Genomic DNA, 19,897 nt, shown 5'->3' with positions numbered 1-19,897 from the left:
TTAAGTTCCTTCTCAAGATCAATTTCGGTGGCTTTGTCATACAGTGCCGCTGTCAGTCTCACCTGTACTGTGCTAATTACTGAATTAAGTATTTAGCTTGCTAATGTATTCAACTTAATAGGATAAAAATATGTAAATATTACCCTTGCTCTACATCAATGTGTTAGCATCTACTCCAAGCACTGCTCCAACTCAGTCTAGCCTCCCACCTGCAGTATACAGAGTTTAGGGAATGCTCTAGTTTTGTAAGTATTACACTTGGAATACAGCAGGCTTGTTGCAAGCTGAGATGTGAACCTGCAGCTCAGGTCCAGCAGGGATGGGTCGGACAGAGGCCGTTCCCCCCCACAGATGCTGTTCTTGTCAGGGAGATGGCTAGCTTCTGTTTTCAGCCAGGTGCACCGTGGAGTGGCCGTGCTCCCCTATCTGAGCCTTATGCTTGTATCGTGATCACACTGTGGGCCAGCTGGAGTTCTGGATGATGAATGACGAGTCCTCAGCATGGGAGTGTTTTCTGCCTGCTTGCTTTAATTCTGTATGACTTCAGCCTCTTATCATAGCCCGAGCTTTTCACATCATAAGAGGACGTGATGATTGAGACCACCCCCCTTGAGTAGGTATGAAATAATTGGTTCCTTAGTGATGTGATATTGAAGGTGTTTTGAACTATTCCTGTGCCTGAACTATTCCTTTGCCTGAGCTATTCCTTTGCCTGAGCTATTCCTGTTCCTTAAAGCTGTTCTGGGATGCTGGTGATCAGAAACTATTTCATTTGCACAAAGTCTTGAAAGCTGCCCAGTTTTAAACATGGAAGACACATTTCGATATTAGGTAGCCAAGGGGAAAGGGAAGGAAGAAAAAGAATAACGTGGTCGTAGTGTAGTGTGAGCCATCTTGAAGATGGGACAGTGATGTGTACTTCGCAGTCAAGCTGCTGATGTGTGGTGATTGTGACATTTCTTCTTTTCTCAGCAATACACGAGTTCCCCGACGACTTTTTCACCAACGATGAACGGAAGAGTGGAGCCATTCTGCTGCACATTGCGGCGGTAAGACTACTTTTTTAAAAGAATCTGCACCTGCATGACAAGTCTCCAGTCGGTGACTCATTTGGTTGTAGGAAGATTTGGAGGCTTTTCACATAGCCGACTACTGTTTTCAGCTTTCTAAGCCTGAAAGTTAAGAGGGAGATTATGGTGGCTTGTTTGATTTGCCAGATTTTAAACTGATCAGAGGTGCTTTTCTTTAGCTCAAGTGCATGTTATTTAAAATAAGTATGCACCCATTTCTCTGCAAATATCTTTAAATTCAAACTCAGAAATAGTTTAAAATATATATATATATATATATATATATATATATATATATATATATATATATATATATATATATATATATATATATATATATATATATATATATATATATATATATATATATATATATATAAAAAATATTATATAATTTATTTATTTTCATACTCAGAACAAAGGGGATAAGGGAATAACATGATAAACTTTTTTTTAAAGTGTAAAACACGTCACATTTTTGCTCTACTATAATGTCAAATCAGTGCTATGTTCTTTTAAATGTATTTTTCCAGTGTCGCTTTACTATTTGTACAGTTGGTGGAAGCAGAAAAATAACAAATACTTAAACTGCAAACAATGGTTGCAAAAACTGATGATAATCCAAAATGTGACATAGAAGGACACTTTAGTCAAATATAACATTTTTTTTTTTTTTTTAAAAGTTAAACAGTGAAAGATCTGAACAATCCTTGCAGTTGGATTATCTTGCAAAAGTTGCAAAGTACCCTTGAATTGTGTCCAATTGTAATAAGATTGTTTCCTGTTAGGGTTTATAATTTGGTAAACAATCTAAAAGGCAATTTACATTAATAGGTCAGCCTTTTAATATGTCAAACTGTCTTTTGAATGTGTCGAATGCACACAGTAAGATTCTGGAGCAGTCATTTCATTTTATGGTTCTGTATGTCATAAAAGTGTCCCTGCTCAGGAGTGTGCATGGAAAGCTTCATAAATATGCCAGTGCTGTATTTTTGGTCCAAGCTTTAACATTGGCATCATTCGTAAGAATGCATGTGCGTTTTAATGTATTTTATTTATTATTCCATATTAAAAAGTTTTGCCTTCAGTGAGTCATGATGTCTCTGACTTTGCATAAAGACAGTTTAAGAGTTGCTTGTTATTATGCACTTGTGAATGCACACACCCAGGACTGGAGTCTGTGAAGTGAAATTTAAAATTTGGGTCACAGGAATTCTGAAGTGGGTTTTTTATTTATTTATTTATTTTTTTACATTTAATAAGAGGACTATGCTCTGATTAGGGTGTCTTTTGAACTTTTTTTTTTTTTTTTTTTTTTTTGTATTTGGATTTAAAGAAATAATGATGGAGGGCTGCTTTGAAACTGGGCTTCCTGCTTAAGCTTTCCTTAGTACAAAGAATTGGGATATTTTAGATATGGAGAGCAGCTCATACTGTCTTATTGCTTCTGTCATTATCACTGCTGGATTTCTCAATGTCTGAGCATATTTGATTAAAAGTGATATTTCAAAACTGATTTGAGTTGCAGTCAAGACAATACACTCATAACCTCTTTAATTTTCCTGAGCTTCAATTTACACATTTAAATTTAACTAATAATGTCTATTCTGACTTTACTGCTGAGAAGTAAATGTGTGGAGAGTCTGCTCACACTGCAGTCCTGCACTGCCCCCTGTGGATAGCATAGAGCAGAGCACGCCTGTCAGAGCTGCCAGGCCCTGATGATGTCACACATGATCTATAATTTATACATTGTCCAGCCGCCTGTTAGGAATGGTGGTGGGGAATATTTATATTTTTTTTCCTAAAACTGATTTGATATTAAAATTTAAAGCGGTTTCCCCTTCAGCTGTTTTTTTTTAGCAACTGGTGCTTTATTAACTTAGCTAATTTCTGCAGATTTAAGGATATATCCATTAAGCCCATGCACACTTTATTTACTATATCCTTGCCCCTTGTCACATAAAAATTCTACAAATGTAACTTTTTTCCCCCCCCCATCTCCAGGCTCTTTACATGTTTCTGGCGCTTGCTATAACATGTGATGAATACTTTGTGACATCACTGGAGAAGATCTGTGAGGTACGTGGTGGTTGTCATCCTCTCTTCCCAAGTTACACTTTTACGGTGTATGTAAAACCAATCATCTTTGCTTAATTCCTGCAGAAACTAGATCTAAGTGAAGATGTCGCAGGAGCCACCTTCATGGCAGCTGGCAGTTCTGCACCAGAGCTTTTTGCATCTGTCATCGGTACTCATGCATACATACAAGCAGTATGTGCACCCACTCAGACGTTCCCAGATGGTCGGTGTCACCACTAATTCTGACTGGCTGCCTCCTTGTGTGCAGGTGTCTTCATCACCCACGGTGATGTGGGGGTGGGGACCATCGTTGGCTCAGCGGTCTTCAACATCCTATGCATCATTGGTGTCTGCGGGATCTTTGCTGGACAGGTGTGTGCGAGAGAGAGGAGTGACTTACTGCTGTGACTGTATCGTTCTGTTTATTTATAGACTGCAGAGCATCACGTGTCGCATTTGAGGGGAAATGAAGCAATCTGCTTCAGTTTTCTTAGAACTGGTTTTAGTGAAAGTGGAGAACTAAACTGCAGGTGTAATCAGAAAGTGTTCTGCAAATATGTTAACTGTAACTCAAGAGATACTTTCTGTGAATTCTTAGGTGGTGATGCTGACCTGGTGGGCTGTTTTCAGGGATTCCTTCTATTACATCCTGTCTGTTGTGGCTCTGATTGCAGTAAGTTATTGCATGTGTTTATTAATGAGTACTTGCCATGACTGTGCTGTAATCAAAAAATAATTTCTTTTTATTTTTCAGTTCATCTATGATGAGAAGATAGTTTGGTAAGCTGTGCATTTAACCATATTTATAGTGAGGTTGTTTAAAGTTTTCCAACTTTTCAGTTCTTTTCAGTTAGGACAGCTTTGCTTGATTCAGTTTGCAACAATCCTTTGCTGTTATACATTGGTGGTTGGTGTAGACAAAGGATGTCAAACATGAGGCCCAGGGGCCGGAATCGTCCCACTCCAGTCCGGCCTACTGGTAAATGTGAAGGAGAGCGTACAGTTTGGACTTTTAATTGTATTTTCATAGATTTTCCTGTTGTCTTACTCATGAAAACCTCGCCCACAGTCTTTCATATTACACCTTTTTTTTTTTTTTTTTTTTTTTTTTTTGTGAATTAAGAAAAAATTTCTGCTTCATACTGTCTTATTGCTGTTATTGCATTCACCCCCCCCATAATTTTACACATTTATTTCTTACGATTAAAGTCATCAAAATAGAGCAGCATGTCTTTATCATGTTGAAATTGCATTTCTATTCCTTATTTTGAAATATCGCTGGGATTTAATGTGCATCTAAACTTGATGGGATTTTTACTGGTCTAGGGATCAAAGTGCGCTGTATGTGTGATGCTGTAAAATGAGTTTGATGTCCCTGGTGTAGCTCCTCAGTACACCCATTATTTGCTTTTCTTTAAGACATCTTTCTTTTGATTAGCTTCCCCTCATAGGGCAGGTTTGAAAAGCAAGTGGGAGGGGCCGCTGTATTACAGTCATGTAATACCTTGAAGCTTTATAAGCTAAAACGTATAGCCTACTGAATTCCTATTTAACTTCTTATATACAAGTCGAGCCATTTTAATTTTATTCCTCATCCTGTCTCTCCATCAGGTGGGAGAGTTTGGTGCTGGTGCTCATGTATGCAGGATACATCCTCGTCATGAAGTGAGTCTTGCAAATTCTTCTTACAGCTGCTTTTGTTGAATCAGGCTGGAATCATGATAACACATTCTGCTTCACGCTCTTATGCACTAACAACCTGCATAACCAACCGTGCGTGCACAAATGAGCAGCGGATTTCCAGCTACTCGTATTGTCTGACTAGTGTTACAAGCTCATTCAACACGGGAGCTTTGTGGAGGAAAACTTGCTCAAATTACAATTAACAGTGTTAATGTGTCTAAATTTTAGCTTTATTTATAGGATGCTGTCTTGAGAAAAGGAAAGGAATCATAGGCATTTCAGATTTTGGAGTTCATTGCACTCAATTTTTGTCTTTCCAGACCAAAGTGAATAATGCCAACCAGGTTGTCCTCTGCTGCTTTCTCTGTCGAGCTGGTAATCTGTGTTACACTCAGCAGCAGTCTGCTCTCTCGCTGCCATAAGAGTTTAATCTCTCCCCCCCTCTGCAGTGGCTAAGAGCACAGGCTTAACCAGATCACTCCTTTTCTTTCTCATTTGGAGGAAAGAAGTGCTTACTCTAGGATATGCTGTCATGTTATTCCAGTTGAAATGGAATAAAGTGGGTTTTATATAGCACAGTCTGTGCACTGAGGTGACCTTGTAGTGCACGGCTGTGATTTTTTTTCACAAGCAAGCTGCACACATGCTGCTAAATGACAGCATGGAGAAGTTAGGTGCATAAAATGTAAGAATAATAAATCACTATAAATACTTTAACATTTATAAGGATTTGTTAAATTAGATGTAATTAGTCATTTGTCCTTGAAAGCTAAGATTATGTTTAAAAGTTATTCAGTAGTTATGCACTATGGTATATTACACATATCAAGTATGTGCATGAGCTTGTAATTATATGCACAAAGCCTCTTTTTACCTGTTGAATGTTTGAGAAAATGTCTTGCCCCGAACATGTCGTGTTTAACTAGAAGGGCTTTTTATTGATGTCCTCAGGTAGTCTTTTATTCCCATTCTGTCCTCAGAGTTCATTTGAGAGGGAAAAAGGCAACACAGAAAACACAATTTAAAAATTGAAAAACAAAAATGATACCCTTGGATCTTCTCTTGCAAACTGCAGCCTATAATCACAAACAATTTTAATTTTTAATGTTTCCAAAGGTGCCGAGGGGCTAGAGTAGCTCTTGTAATGCTGCCAGTGTAACCTCTACGCAAATTATGTTCAAAGGCAGCGGTGTTGTTTTTTGATCCATTTTTATGTAATGGCACTCAAATGGTCCTGCTGAGAGTCTGAGGCTGAAAAGCTTGTTAATACCTTCTGGGGATATTTTCTTTCTCTCTTACGCCAATGCAGAGCAGCTCATTATGTATAATGTAATGTGCTGATATTTATTAGAAAGTGAGCCACCTGAGTTGTAAATTGTATAGGAGAAATAAGAGGATTATTCCGGCTAATTAATACGTGCTATATTTCAAACAAATTGGTGCCTTTCATCTAAAGCTGATAAACCCATTTGCAGATCAATCTTGTGACTTTTTTTTTCTCTCCTGCACTATCTTTGATTCATGTATTATGTTTAATCTTTTTACTAGATTCAACTCCAGCATGCAGAAGTTTTTCATGGGAAAGTCAAACAAAAATGTGGCAAATGGCAACGCGGCAGCCAGCAGTGAGATGGAGGACGGTAATACTAGTTATGGCTATGTTTGGGATGACGACCCGTCATCGCCTTTACTTCCAGGTAAGGTTAATCAGACAGGCTGCATACCCATGACTAGTCTCTGCTAAATGAGAGACTGTATGTTGAAAAGGCAACAACGTGGTTAATCCTATGGAAGACTGTGGGTATTTCCTCCTGTTATAAAAGGGCTGTGGCTTTGATCTTTGCTTCCTTTTAGCTAACTAACCTGAAATGCTTCAGCTTCTGCTTTGTTCTTTTAAAAATATGCCCAGAACAATAGTTAAACATGTTGTGAAATGAACTCATTTACAACTTGGTGGTTGGATGAGAAGATCAATACCACTCATAAGAATGTGAAGCTATAGCCTACAAACTAAAACTGCTAGCCAGTGGTCACATAGCCATCTGCCCTCTTTGTTCTTGTAAAACAGTAGGCTATCCCAGCTGTACCGACATTCACTCACCTTCCACTTCATTATTAACGCCTGTTCAGCTGCTTGTTAATGCAAATATTTAATCACAGTCACATAACAGCAAATTGATGCGTTTATGCGTGTACATGCGGTCAAGACGACCAAACGAGCATCAGAATGGTGAAGAAAGGATTTTCCCCACATTGGTTTTACAGAGACTGGAAAAGGAAATATCCAGTGAGCTACAGTTCTGTGATTTTAAAAATGCTTTTTGGGTGTCAGAAGTCTGAGAATCGCCAGACTGCTTTGAGCTGATAGAAAGGGAACTGCAACTCAAATAACCGCTCATTAAAACCAGGGTTTGCAGAAGAATGTTAAATGTCACAGCCTGCTTCAGTAGTGTAGCTGACAATGTCCATCCCCTTATGAACAATGTACCCATCTCCTGGTGACTGCTTACATCAGGATACTGCACCATGTCACAAAACTCACGCCATCTCGAACTGCTCTCTTGAACATGTGTTCACTGTACTCAAATGGCTTCCACGGTCACCAGATCTCAGTCCCTTTGGGATGCGGCGGAATGAAGATTCATATCAAGGATATGCGGTCAAAAAACGGAAGCAACTCTGACTAGCAAGGTGTACACCAGTGGGTGGTGAGTTTATTTGGCATATAAACATGAGTGGAATCAAAAAGACATTTCACAAAATGTCAACTATTTCTTTTAATAATTCTTCAGAAGCACAACAAGCAAACTTCACAAGAGACGATTTGTCATGTCCAAAACCCCCCTCCAAAACTCATTTTCTCAGTTCTCCTTTGGGTGATAACCAAGTGTAGCTTTTTAACAGGCACAAAATGAAGTTTTAAAAGGGCAACAACATAATAAAGTTCAAAAAAATCTTTTCAGATTAGTTTAATGTCACACAACATGTTTTAGGTCTCAAGGTTATTCTGGGAGAAAAATTAGTCTTTTAAATAATACCATTGGTGTCATGTTACAGTACTTTATAGCCACAGTCCTCTACTTCTTCCTTCTTTTTGAACTCTCAAAGGTTTTTAATTAGACATGTAACCCTTCTGAGAGACCTAACCTTTCCTACTTTGGCTGCATTAGTGCTAACATGCCTGTCTGTTTAGCCTTACTAAACTTTTTCTTGCTTGTTGTCAACAGTGTTGTGCTGCTGTGTACCAGTTCTTTCTGCTTGCATACTACTTTTCTTCTGCTGATCTCTGGGGTGTAGACCCACTCGCTCCTGAAGTGGTAATGAATTTCACAAGAGGAAATGTTTATGCCAGCTCTGTTTACATATTTAATTTATGTGCATTCTTGCATGTATAATAAGTCAAATTAAGGCTGAGTAAAACTAATAAGTGGACTGTAGAACTTTTAATTCCCCACACACTGAATCTTAGTACTAATTGCATGCAAAGACCAAATGTGGATTTGCTGGGTGCCAATAAAGCAGGCCGAGTTGAAGTCTGAAGCGGACTGTTTAACGTGTCGGCCAAATTACAGCTAGAGTTGAGTCAAAGGTTCCTGCGGTTACATGTTCAAAGATGCACCCTTTGAAATCAGTCTTGGTTGCTAGTTTTAAATATTTAAAAAAAAATTATTTTACAAGACAATATGGGAGAGCTATTTGAAGTTCAGTATCCAGAAATCATATGAACTGCACACTTATTTTAACCAACCCAGTTCCTGTGTAAAACTCTCCTGTCAATATTCCAGAAGCACAAAACACTTGGGAATCAAAGGGTTTTTGAACATCTCCTTTTCTCCACAAGCATTCCTCTTCTACCAAGTAACTTTGAGACTGAAGTCCAGGAAAGGCAAAAATTCATATTTTTGTACTACGAGCATTTATGGAGAAGCGTTTGTAATGGGCCCTTGCTTTTCTAGCATGCGCCACACACATTCTTAGTGATAGTTTTACATTTTTTCCATCCATTTATATCTCCAAGAAATATCATAATGTGCAAAAACTAATGTAGGAAAGAGGAATGCTGATAGGATTCATCATTCCTAAGTGGTGATGCAAGAATCTGAATCGAAACAAGTTAAAAAAAATAAAAAAATTCAACTCTCAAAAACACAAATTCTTATTTTTCTTTTGCTAGGTAGTTTGCCTTGGAGTACACATTTTGTTACCATGGCAAACGGGGGTAGCCAGGAGGGCACCAACTGGTCTCTAGACGTGTCTGACTGAGGCGTCAGTAAATCACCAACTTGAGATCAGTTTCTATATAGCTTTATTGTAGTTTCACATTGGAGAATTTTGTATACAATTTTATATAAAACTTTCATCTCTGTAAATCCACTTAAATATGATTGGATAGTCTAAAAAGTTGAGTTGAATTGTCTGAGAAATATCAAATTTGGCATTTTCTTACAGTCTACCCATTTGAAGCGAATTGAACTGAACTGTATGTGCTAAGATTGGCATCCTGGTGCTCCAAACCAACAATGTTACCTTACAATTGGATTCAGAGAAGCACTTACCCTGTCACTGAGAGAGCAGGTGACATAAAGGCACCAACAGAAAAAGATGGCTTGAAAGAAATGATGGATTTTTCGAAAAGGAAGGCATCCAGATTTGTAGATGCAAGGTATTCCTCATCTTGGGATGGTTTTACTTGATATATTTGACATCTAACTGCCTTCACACTGATTGGGGAGTGGTAGAATAATAATATGGTCTAGTGCAGCTCTGTTTGACACTAATTAAATGGCAGCTTAGCTCTCAGTAATGCTTTATTTTGGCTTGGAAGTCTCGAGACTACAAATTTATATAGCAGATGTTTTTTTTTTTTTTTTTTTTTTTTTTTTTTTTTTTTTATATATGCTGTAATGGTTTGGGCCATTATTGGTTTGTCTTGTATTTATTGCTGTAATGTGTGCTTCTACCCCTTTAGTCAAGCCTAGCAAAGCTTACAGCCGCGGCTCTGTGGTGATGGTGGATGAGATCATGAATGCAAGCCCTTCAAAGTTCAGGTTCCCAGAGGCTGGCCTCCGTGTCATGGTGACCAGCCATTTTGGACCCAAGACCCGCCTGCGCATGGCCAGTCGCCTCATCATTACAGAGGTACAGCTGGCCGTTGGTGCTCCAGTAACTAGATTTAGCTGCCTTTTACAGGTTAAAGGTGGGAACTATTTTCAGCTTTGTGTTTCTAAGAAGGCCTGAAGGGTTTTATGTCATCATACACTTACATAATTTTATTGTACAACTAGAGGAACAAAATCAATTTTAAAAGCAGAAGTAGTAGCACGTTCGCTCATGTGCTCTTTGACTTAGTTTGTTTCTTTTGAAAGCGCCAGAAGTTGGTGCAAGCTGCCAATGGTGTGGAGACACAAGTGATCGACGGGAAGGTTGAAATCGAGAATGGAAACGTGCCAGAGGACAAACCCAGCGAGGTGGTGGAAAATGACACCATCTCACCTTTTCATATTCCAAGTACGTGCTTGATGTATTTCTTTGAACGCGTGTAATTGGGGACACACAGACATGCCAGTCATATTTCAAAACTTGCTATGCAGCCTCCTGTAGGTATAGATTTTTAAAAACTAGAGGTGCTGTTGGTGCTTAAAGGAATGCTTAGTTGGATGGCGCTGCTCAGTCTGCTCAAGAATTTATTTCTGCTTCGGCAGTTATTGATGTCCTTGCTTAAATTGGGCAGTAGGTTCTTGTATACCAACTAATGATTATCCTCTTTGACATCTCTAAGCAGGGCTGCCCTTTTATCAGTCAGTGTCTGCTCATGTGAAAAGACTGAATCTGATTATCCTGATTTATCATGAAACGGACGAATCTAAGTGGGTGGAATTGGTGTTGCATCTTGTTAGATTATAAATGACATGGAAGAGTAAAGGTTTTGGTGCTTTAAGGCACACTGAAATCTTTTTCCTCAAAATGGAGTGCTCTGTCAGTATGAGAGCTTCATTTAAAAAAGAAATGAAGCTTGATGCTCTGTGTTTGTGGTAAATGACAGATGAGGCAACATGTTTATGTTCACTAGTAAAACCAAAGAGGAACTGAATACAAATGGAGCTACAGTTTTGACAGTCATTTTCAGTGTGACCTTAAGCTGAATAATTCGCAGTTGCAGACTGTTTAGGCTGTACGTGTAACAGTCTTCATATAACGCTGTAAGTGATGTGTATTTCTAAGTATACCACAAATAATTTGAAGGTCAAAGCAAAAAATGACCGAATTCACCGAAAGGTGTAAACATTTGAAAAAAGGCCAGGAAAAAACATTAAACGGAACGGATTTGTTTTTGTTGGCATGTGATGCTAAAGCTAATAATTATTTTTCATTTTTTATAAATGAAGCCTGGCCAAAATAAATTGACAATTTTGATCTCTTGCTGTTGTTTCACTGCAGGGGGTATAGGCAGTAAGTTTAAGTGGCTGATCTCGTGGCCTCTGCTCCTGCTGCTGTTCTTTACGGTCCCAAACTGTGCCAAGCCTCGCTGGGAGAAATACTTCATGCTCTCTTTCATCCTGTCTACTGTCTGGATTGCAGTCTTCTCCTACTTTATGGTCTGGATGGTGAGTGTAATATTTGTATGCCAAAGATCATTTGCAAAGCACAAAGTAAAACATTTTAATTTTGCTTGACTGCTGCTGAAGTAATTATTTGATTAAAAAAACCAAACTGTTAAATATGAAAGCAGAAAAGTGAAAATTGGTGTAAACTGTGTTTTATGTAATTGAAAGTGGAATTTCTATTGCTGTGGGAAAATAAAACGCAAAGAAATTTAAGCCCCCATTATGGGGTGAAATGGTGGAGAGTGGAAGCCCAAAACATTCTCCAAATCCAGTCCAAATTAAATATGATGAATCACAGCAGCATAAATTGCAACCATGAAGGCAGCTACAAAAGCAAATAGGGTTACTTAGAGTTTACTTTTTTAAAGTCCTGTTTTAAGCGGAGGCTTTTAGTAGCCTGCAATCCATAAATTCGAAAGGTTTCCATTTGGATAAGACTGCTGTCACCCCTTTTTAATACAACACAACTATGCTATGAGAATAGAGGCGTTTTAAATTGTATTTTAACCTAAAAATGTCTTGGACTACCCTTACATGCTAGCTTTGAATGGCTTCTTGCTAGCTTGGTCAGCAGCAATCTAACACTTGCAATCCAAGGAACATAGATACAAGATGATGCTCCAATTTCATTTGGGGAGCTGATATTTTTTATTTTTACAAAGGCTAAAAGTTAAGCAAACACTACTGGTTATATTAACTGTTCTTGCCATGTGTCTAGCTACCATATAAGCAACAGCATAGTCAACTGAAATCATTCCTAACAATGTTGAACGGACTGAAGATTCATACTAAGGTTCAACATATTTTTTGACATTTATCTTTTGTCTTGCTTTGTGTTGCCATTTGTTGAGCACTGCCTCCCACGTATACTTTCAGGTGACCATAATCGGCTACACTTTGGGAATTCCTGATGTTATCATGGGCATTACTTTCTTGGCGGCAGGAACCAGCGTCCCAGACTGCATAGCTAGTCTCATCGTGGCTCGGCAAGGTATTTTCACCTCTTCTGTGGTTTTTAAATGGGCTCAAGTTTATTCATATAAGGGCTCTTTTCCAATCCTAAAAGCAGCTGCTCTGCCTGCATTACACTTAACCATAATTGATGTTGCCAGTGCCACCCCTCTCATGTGAATGCACAGTGAAAACCCTGATAACTTATCTTGATTAACTTACCCCAAGTTTGGCTATGAGGATAATGGAAAGATTGCCTGAGTATTTTTTGAAATTGCTTTGTAGAACAGTCCTCTGGTATACAGAGCAGTATATGTTAAACTTGATTACTACAAGGTGCCCAAATGATTGTAGAGTTGAATATGAGGCAATCTGTGGAACAGTGTACAGTGAATTATGTAACAAAGTGATCACAAATCTACAAAAATGACTGTCTAGACATCAGCCTCATTGAAATGCTGTTTATCTATGAATGCCTGGAAACCTCAATGAACCGAAGCAATGCTGCAAAGACTTGTGAAGTTTTTCCAAATTCTGCTTCTTCATTTGTGTTTTTGTTAAAAATGACTGTGCATTATGTTGGTTGCTTTTACCTAATTTTAAGACCTAAAGAGGACTTTTTACCATGACAGTATATTGAACATACAAGAAAATTTGAATAAGCATTTGCTAGCAACATGCATCAAAACCACTGTGCTACATGACCTCATCTCACCTCTCAGAGAAAGCATCAGGGTTCCTGGATTGTCAATAAGTTGTTTTTGTTTTTTTGTTTTTTTTTTTAATTGGGTTTGAAGAAAGCTCTAAATTCTTTGCATTTTTTGTTGTTGTGAAATGTCATTGTTAAATTGAAATATTTGCCCTTGCATTCGGTCACAATGATGAATCCATCCCCATCTGCACTTAAGGGCCCAGTCCTGCCTCTGATTTATTTTGGGGTTTCCTCAAACGCACAACCCCGTGAGCAACTTTTCCAGTGCTGTTACCCTTCTCAACTTTTTAAAAAAAACATGCTGCTCAGATATAGAATTGACACTTTTGTAAATATAACATCTTTAACATTTAGTTTTTACATTGATGCTTAATATGTCCCCCCTTTCTTTTAAAAAGGATGTAATCTATTTACATGTAGAATTGTATGAAACCCACAGATGGAAGCTGTATGTGTTGCATGTATACAGGCGTGAATTTAGAAATGCAAAGCTGGAAATACTGCTTTTTTTTTTTTTTTTTTGGTAAATAGCTAGATATAGGAACTAGTGCAGTATATGTTCAAAGCTGTCAGTTGTCTTTTATGTACATAGACACAAGGTTTTTTTTTTTTTTCCCAAGTGGAGAAGTACTCAAGATCACAGAAACAAGAGGAAATAGTACAGCGCTGTTTATAGATGTTACTCTGCAGGCATGCGTCACTGCTGAATAAGGTTAGGGCCCTTGTGAATACCAGAAGCTACAGAACAGCAGAATTGTTGGAAGTGAAGCATTTTTATTTTACCCAAAAGTCTAGAAGAGAAAACTTAAGTTTTTAAACAACTTTGTTTGGTCTCTTTTCTTGCAGGTTTGGGAGACATGGCAGTGTCCAATACCATTGGCAGTAATGTCTTTGATATTCTAGTGGGACTTGGGGTTCCCTGGGCGATGCAGACCATGTGCGTTAACTATGGATCAGTGGTGAGAGGCTAGTTTGCTCTACAAGAGTTTGTACTTGATCGTTTCTGTTCTATTAAATGGATGAAACCACCAAAATCCAGGTGAATCGTGCACATGAGTCTTCTTTGTGTTTCAGGTGATGATTAACAGTCAGGGGCTGCTTTACTCAGTGGTGCTTCTCCTGGGCTCTGTGGCCCTCACGGTGAGAATAAAATGCTTACATGTTGTGTTCACACGTTGCTCTCTTCTAGAAAGATGATCTAGTTAATTGCTGTACATGTTTTAAATAAAACTGAAGTAATATTACAGAATTAAGATCGCACTTCGGTTAGTGTTGTCTCTGTTCTGTGATAATTGGTTCATTCAATATTTAGAATTCTACAATGTGATAACCTTGTGCTGCATTTGGCAATAATTTGAAATTTGATATCCTTTGAAAATTCTGAGCTCCAGTCAGACACATTCATAAATTTCACAGTGTGACATCAAATATACATGAGTCCCCACACAGTAAGTGGTAAACAAATATTACTTCTACAAACTGTAGTTATTACAAAATGTGTGCGTGGTCCCCCTCCATATAGATTTTCTGTAGCAGTATCACTTGTGCACAGCAGAGTTCTGGCTGTTGGTGCGTGTGTGTCTTTTTCCACTTTAGCACATTTTATGTTAGTAATCGTCAGCATGCACATGTAAACAAATACATAATCATGAGTGGAAATCGTTGCAGTGAGTAAACAAAGGAAAGAGTGGAAACTAGAGATCTATTTGCTTAATGGTGAGCTTTAAACACTGATCAGGTGTAGACGGTGTAGATTGTTTCTTTCTTTCTACTGTAGTGCCAGCAAAAAAATACAACTTTCTGTTGGTGAAACTTGCTTAATTGGTTTTGTTTAAACAGATAATGCTGCTACATAAATGAGAAATTTCGTTTTCATTTTATCTGGTAGAGAAACTGATTTTGAAATTCTTTTTCTCATGCTCAGGATTCAGTAACGAGCCTTTTGATGTTTTGTGTGTGTGTGTGTGTGTGTGTGTGTACAGGTGCTGGGGATCCACTTCAACAAGTGGCGGCTGGATTTAAAGCTGGGCGTGTACGTCCTCGTCCTGTATGCCGTTTTCCTCTGCTTCTCTATCATGATAGAATACAACGTCTTCACTTTTGTCAACCTTCCCATGTGTATGGAAGAGTAGAGCACAGCAGCATGCCTCGAATACCAAAACCTCAAGGCTCCCATAGCAACCCTCAATTTTCTTTTCTACAATAACACGGACCTATCAGCAGACTGTTCTCCTCCTCCTTTGCACTCTCTTCTTTGTAATCCTCTTGTCCCAAATATGAATCTAATTTACTTACGAGGCAGTAAGCTGTAAGAATGGATGCCGTTGTACGTCTCAAATTTGTCTCCTTGTCACACAGTGCCGGTCCTTAATGCCCGTTATTTGGGGCATTGCCTGTTACTGCAGTAAAGTATTTAGTTCCTCTGTGCGCCTGCTATCTTTCTACCCATCTAGCATGCCTTTAGATGTTGGACCTTCAGAAATCATAAGTGCCCCTGTTAATTGTTGGTGTGTTTTCAATGTTCACGTTGTAGAGATTCACACACCATTTCCAAAGCCTTTCCACAAACCAAAAGAGTCTGTCGAGGAAAAAGGAAAAAATAAAAATAAAAAATTAACAAACCACAAACCTTGATCCCAATCTAAACCCTCACAGAGAGCTTTCCTTAAAGTAATTCCTTAAAGATTTACCAATTACCCAAGAACCCAAAGACTCACTCGCTCTTCAGCTTTCTGGAGGAGGGTCTTGTCCTTGGCAGCTCCCCTCCTCCAGCTTGGACCTGACTCTCCTGGCATGGCCTTTGGCATGAGGGAGCAGCTACAGTTAGTGCTACACTTCACTCACTTGCCATGTGCAACTCCCAACCCTCTTCTGCTTGATCAAATGTTTGTTTTCTTAAAAAAAAAAGACCTTTTTGTCTGGACACTTTGTGTCAAGTTGTATCACAGTCCAGATCCGATGACTGTGAGAGGTGTTATGCATATGCAGCACTGCACAATGTAAATTTGTAAACACTTTTTTTGTATTTTTTTTCAAAACAAGGTTTTGTTTAGTATGAAATACGGAAGAGAGCTTGTTGCAAATATTGGACATTGCCTGTTTTTCACTGAAACAAATTGCACATGGAAATGCTTTTTGTTGCTTTCTGCTGTAAGGAGATTTGACCACTCAGAGGTACTGGCTGGCAGTGGCGACTCCACTCCAGCTTTATTTTAGTTTAGCAATGTGTCAATCCACTTTTCCCTCCGCACAAGTTCAGAAAGACAAACGGACGACTGGCTCCACATCTGATCTTTCTCATCAGGTGGCGTTCTCATTTTGAGACTGCATCCGCATGAAGATATTTGTTCCAAAAGAGAACCAAACAGAAAATGCAAAGAAACCAGATGGTTCTCAACACTGTCTGCTATATCACCTTCTGGCCAGTAGGGACTACTGCAGCTCCTCTTCCCAGGGCAGAGGGGGGCAACCACAGCTGTCAGTTATCAGGGAAACACAGAGGTGGAGATGGTGATGGTCTCTTGATTTTGAGTTACATGTAGATACTGCACTTTAACAGCCGTCCTCTCATTCTGAATCAACTAGTGCTTCCTTATGTGCGTGTGTATGTTCAGTGTATAAGTGTCCGTGTGACTGTGTGCGTGTGTGCCAGAGAACATTGAGTGCATGTGTGCGGGCCCACGCTACATTTCTCACACCGGACTCGAAAACAGACCGGGACCTCGTTAACAACATGAGCACACCTGTCTGCAGTGCATGCTGGGACATCTAAAGCAGCTCCTCCACAGCACAGCGAAAGGCTGAGGGCCTCTGGGCATGTCAACGGATGCCGCCCTGCCCACTTTTACAAAAAACGGCAGCTACTAGCCACACTGCAATCCAGACATTTTGACATCATGCAAAAATGCCTGTGAGGAGTCCGCAAGTGAGGCGCAGAGACTTAAAAACTATGTTCGTGGAGAGTGTTAAGTGTTGAAAATATCCCTCTGCCCCATTGTTGGCAGCAGGCACTTGTATATGCAATCTCAATGTAAAGAATTTGTGACAGAAGGACCCCCTCCCCCCTGCAAGAATGCCATATAAGGATGGAGGGGGGGAACCTTGAAGATGTGATGTCAGTTTGTCTACTAGTACTTGATGTGTGAGCTCACAAGTGTGTTTGTGACAGCTGAGGAACTCGGTGCAAAGGGTGGAAGTGTCTGGAGCAGTGGCTTTGTGGGTAGTCTGGTGTCTCCTCTTACACACAATCCTTTGTCGTCTTTCGCCACTCGCATTAACTCCTCGCCAACCCTGGCTCGAGGAGATCGGGGGCAGCAGCGAACATGGGATGGTGGCATGAATGGCTTTTCTCAGTTGTTGTCGTTTTGGTTTTTTTTTTTTTTTTTTTTTTTTTTTTTGTCCCCCCCCATTAAATTCCAGAGTGAGAGCAGGCTTTAAAGGATTTTTTTTTTTCTCTTAAAGAATTTAAAAAATAAAAGTCAGACCCACCCCAAAAGCTGCTAGTCTGTCAGGGTTCAATGACTGTGGATCAGCTGGAGGTGACCACACAGGGAGTCCGCCAATCACCTACCCTTGTACAACAATCCTCTGACCCTCCCAACACTTTTAGTGGCAACTCTGTACATATATACATAGCCGCTGTTTTCTTTTAATTTATATTTTTTATGCTTTCTTTGAAGAAGGCATATTTGTACTGTACTTGGGTTGATTCGGAAATTATTTTTTTTTTCTTTTTCTGTGTATAGTCTTTGCCCACTTAAGTGGGCAAGGGCGCACCAGGGTTAAACAGCTCATCTGTTTGTTGGACACGGCGTACATTCTCATTAATTTTCTGTTTTTTTTTTTTTTTTTTTTTTTTTAAATGGAGGAAGTGGGGGGGATGAAAGTAGACTTCAGAGGCCATATTTGTTGTAGCTCTGCGAAAATCCAGATTGTATGGAAATCCTGTGGGGGGGGGGACATAAGTGCACAAACTTTCAGGCACACATTTAACAGACTGAGACGGCTTGTGTGTATTTGACTGAATGCGACCTGATGCACTGTGAGCTCAATGTGACGTGGGAGTTGTTTGTCAAGAGTAATAATGATTACAAATATATTTAATGTAAAGTTAGTTACAAAACATTACTGAGGACATCTGTATAACTTATATGAATGTATTGTCTTGCTATACTGGACATATCCAACCAATGCATTTTACTGTAAAGCAATAATGTGAGGAAAAAAATAATAAAATGGCAAAATAATTCCTGTACATTTGTCTCAGAAGTTACTGTTTGTGAAATGCGTTAATTAAATCAAGCCACTTGTACATGTACCTGATGCTTGTTCTGTTTCTCGCCGCATGAACTCAAATTTCAAATTAAGGGGCCTTTTGCCTGTTTGTACCCACTGTTCAGTAAATTAAGTGGTGCTTCTGTGAACCTTTTTCTTATGTGCCCACTCATAAGAGAGTGCAGCTAGGACATGAGCCACTGGACAGAACAGTAGTAGTTTGAATGAGGTAGATTGCAAGCAGCTACAACAGTTTCCTTGTTATATTATTTCAGGATTTTACAAATCACAAGGCTTGGATTACTCATTCTGTGGAAAATTAATACTTGCATATACTCCCCTGATATTTAGCAAAAATGTATTTTACAGTATTGTCCCAATTTTGGTCAGGTGCTAACATCCTGCAGAGCCTGCACACAGTGAAGGGATAAATCACTATCTGTAAAAATGGGCCGAACAGAAGTAGTTTTACTTGCCTGCTTGTATCGGGTGTCAAGATGACCTAATACGAGCATGTTAATGATGACCCGCTGTAAAGTCCTTGTAGTAGTAATAATAATGGATTGCATTTATATAGCGCTTATCACACACTGGTGATGATACTGGTTGTACTGAGGATTTCCACTTTATTTTATACTGTATTCCCGTAATGATTATTTCTGAGAAACTAATTCACCTAGATTTTCAGCTGTATACTCATGAGCTAATTTGTTAGGTACACTTTATCTGGATCACCGCTAGTACTAACTTACACCCCCTTTGCCTTCAGAACTGCCACAGTTCTGCATAAATTCAACAAGGTGCTGGAAACATTTCAGAGATTTTGGTCCATGTTGAGATGATGGCATCCCACATTTGTTGCAAATATGCCATCTGGACATCAATGATGTGAAGCTTCCATTCCACCACACCAACCAGTTTTGAGATGATTAGAGTTTTGTGGCATACTGCATTATTCTGCTGGAAGCAGCCATTAAAAGATAAGTACGCTGTGGTCATAATGGGATGGACACGGTAGGCGACAACACTCAGCAAGGCTGTGGCTTTTAAATGGTGCTCAGTTGGTACTAAGGGGACCACAGTGTGCCAGGAAAATATTCCTCACACCAGGAGCCTGAACAGTTGATACAGGCATGATGGAACCGTGCTTTCACATTTATGCCAAATTCTGACAATGATAATGTCGCAGCAGAAACTCATCACGCAGGCAAATTTCCGATGTTCAGTTCGGTGAGATTGTTTAAATTGTAGATTTAGTTTCTTCTTAGCTGATGGGACTGGTACTCAGTGTGGCCTTTCACTGTTGTAACCCATTGGCACAACACTGAGAGATACTCTTCTGCTCAACTTTGTTGTAGCAAGTTGTTATTTGAGTTTCTGTTACCTTCCTCTCAACTCAAAGCACTCTGGCATCAACAAGGCATTTTAACTCAGAGAACCGTTGCTCATTGGATACTTTCTTTTTTCTGACCACTTTCTGTAAACCCAGGAGATGGTTATGTGGGAAAAGCCGAGCAGGT

At 39.2% G+C, this 19,897-nt stretch overlaps 1 protein-coding gene across 3 annotated transcripts in view; it reads left to right on the top strand.

The window, feature by feature from the left end:
- The window catches only part of slc24a4b (solute carrier family 24 member 4b), a 33,933-nt gene extending 15,596 nt beyond the window's left edge, over window positions 1–18,337 (top strand). The window contains exons 3-17 of one of the 3 annotated variants that reach the window (XM_080883458.1): window positions 973–1,049; window positions 3,078–3,152; window positions 3,237–3,321; window positions 3,421–3,524; window positions 3,751–3,825; window positions 3,907–3,932; window positions 4,764–4,817; window positions 6,384–6,475; window positions 9,805–9,974; window positions 10,202–10,343; window positions 11,274–11,440; window positions 12,317–12,431; window positions 13,950–14,062; window positions 14,178–14,243; window positions 15,086–18,337. In XM_080883458.1, the coding sequence (XP_080739584.1) occupies window positions 973–1,049; window positions 3,078–3,152; window positions 3,237–3,321; window positions 3,421–3,524; window positions 3,751–3,825; window positions 3,907–3,932; window positions 4,764–4,817; window positions 6,384–6,475; window positions 9,805–9,974; window positions 10,202–10,343; window positions 11,274–11,440; window positions 12,317–12,431; window positions 13,950–14,062; window positions 14,178–14,243; window positions 15,086–15,235 (1,511 nt within the window). In that variant the 3' untranslated portion in view covers window positions 15,236–18,337. Of the gene's footprint in view, window positions 1–972; window positions 1,050–3,077; window positions 3,153–3,236; window positions 3,322–3,420; window positions 3,525–3,750; window positions 3,826–3,906; window positions 3,933–4,763; window positions 4,818–6,383; window positions 6,533–9,804; window positions 9,975–10,201; window positions 10,344–11,273; window positions 11,441–12,316; window positions 12,432–13,949; window positions 14,063–14,177; window positions 14,244–15,085 lie in introns of all 3 variants that reach the window. The other 2 variants (XM_080883457.1, XM_080883456.1) reach the window with 2 other exon arrangements.
- Window positions 18,338–19,897: the final 1,560 nt, after the last annotated feature.

Source organism: Rhamphochromis sp. 'chilingali' (genome assembly GCF_963969265.1).
Source record: "Rhamphochromis sp. 'chilingali' genome assembly, chromosome: 5".
NCBI classification, from domain to species: Eukaryota; Metazoa; Chordata; class Actinopteri; order Cichliformes; family Cichlidae; genus Rhamphochromis; species Rhamphochromis sp. 'chilingali'.
The sequence above is the reverse complement of the archived record's forward strand: the minus strand, read 5'-3'. Positions and strand labels throughout refer to the sequence as shown.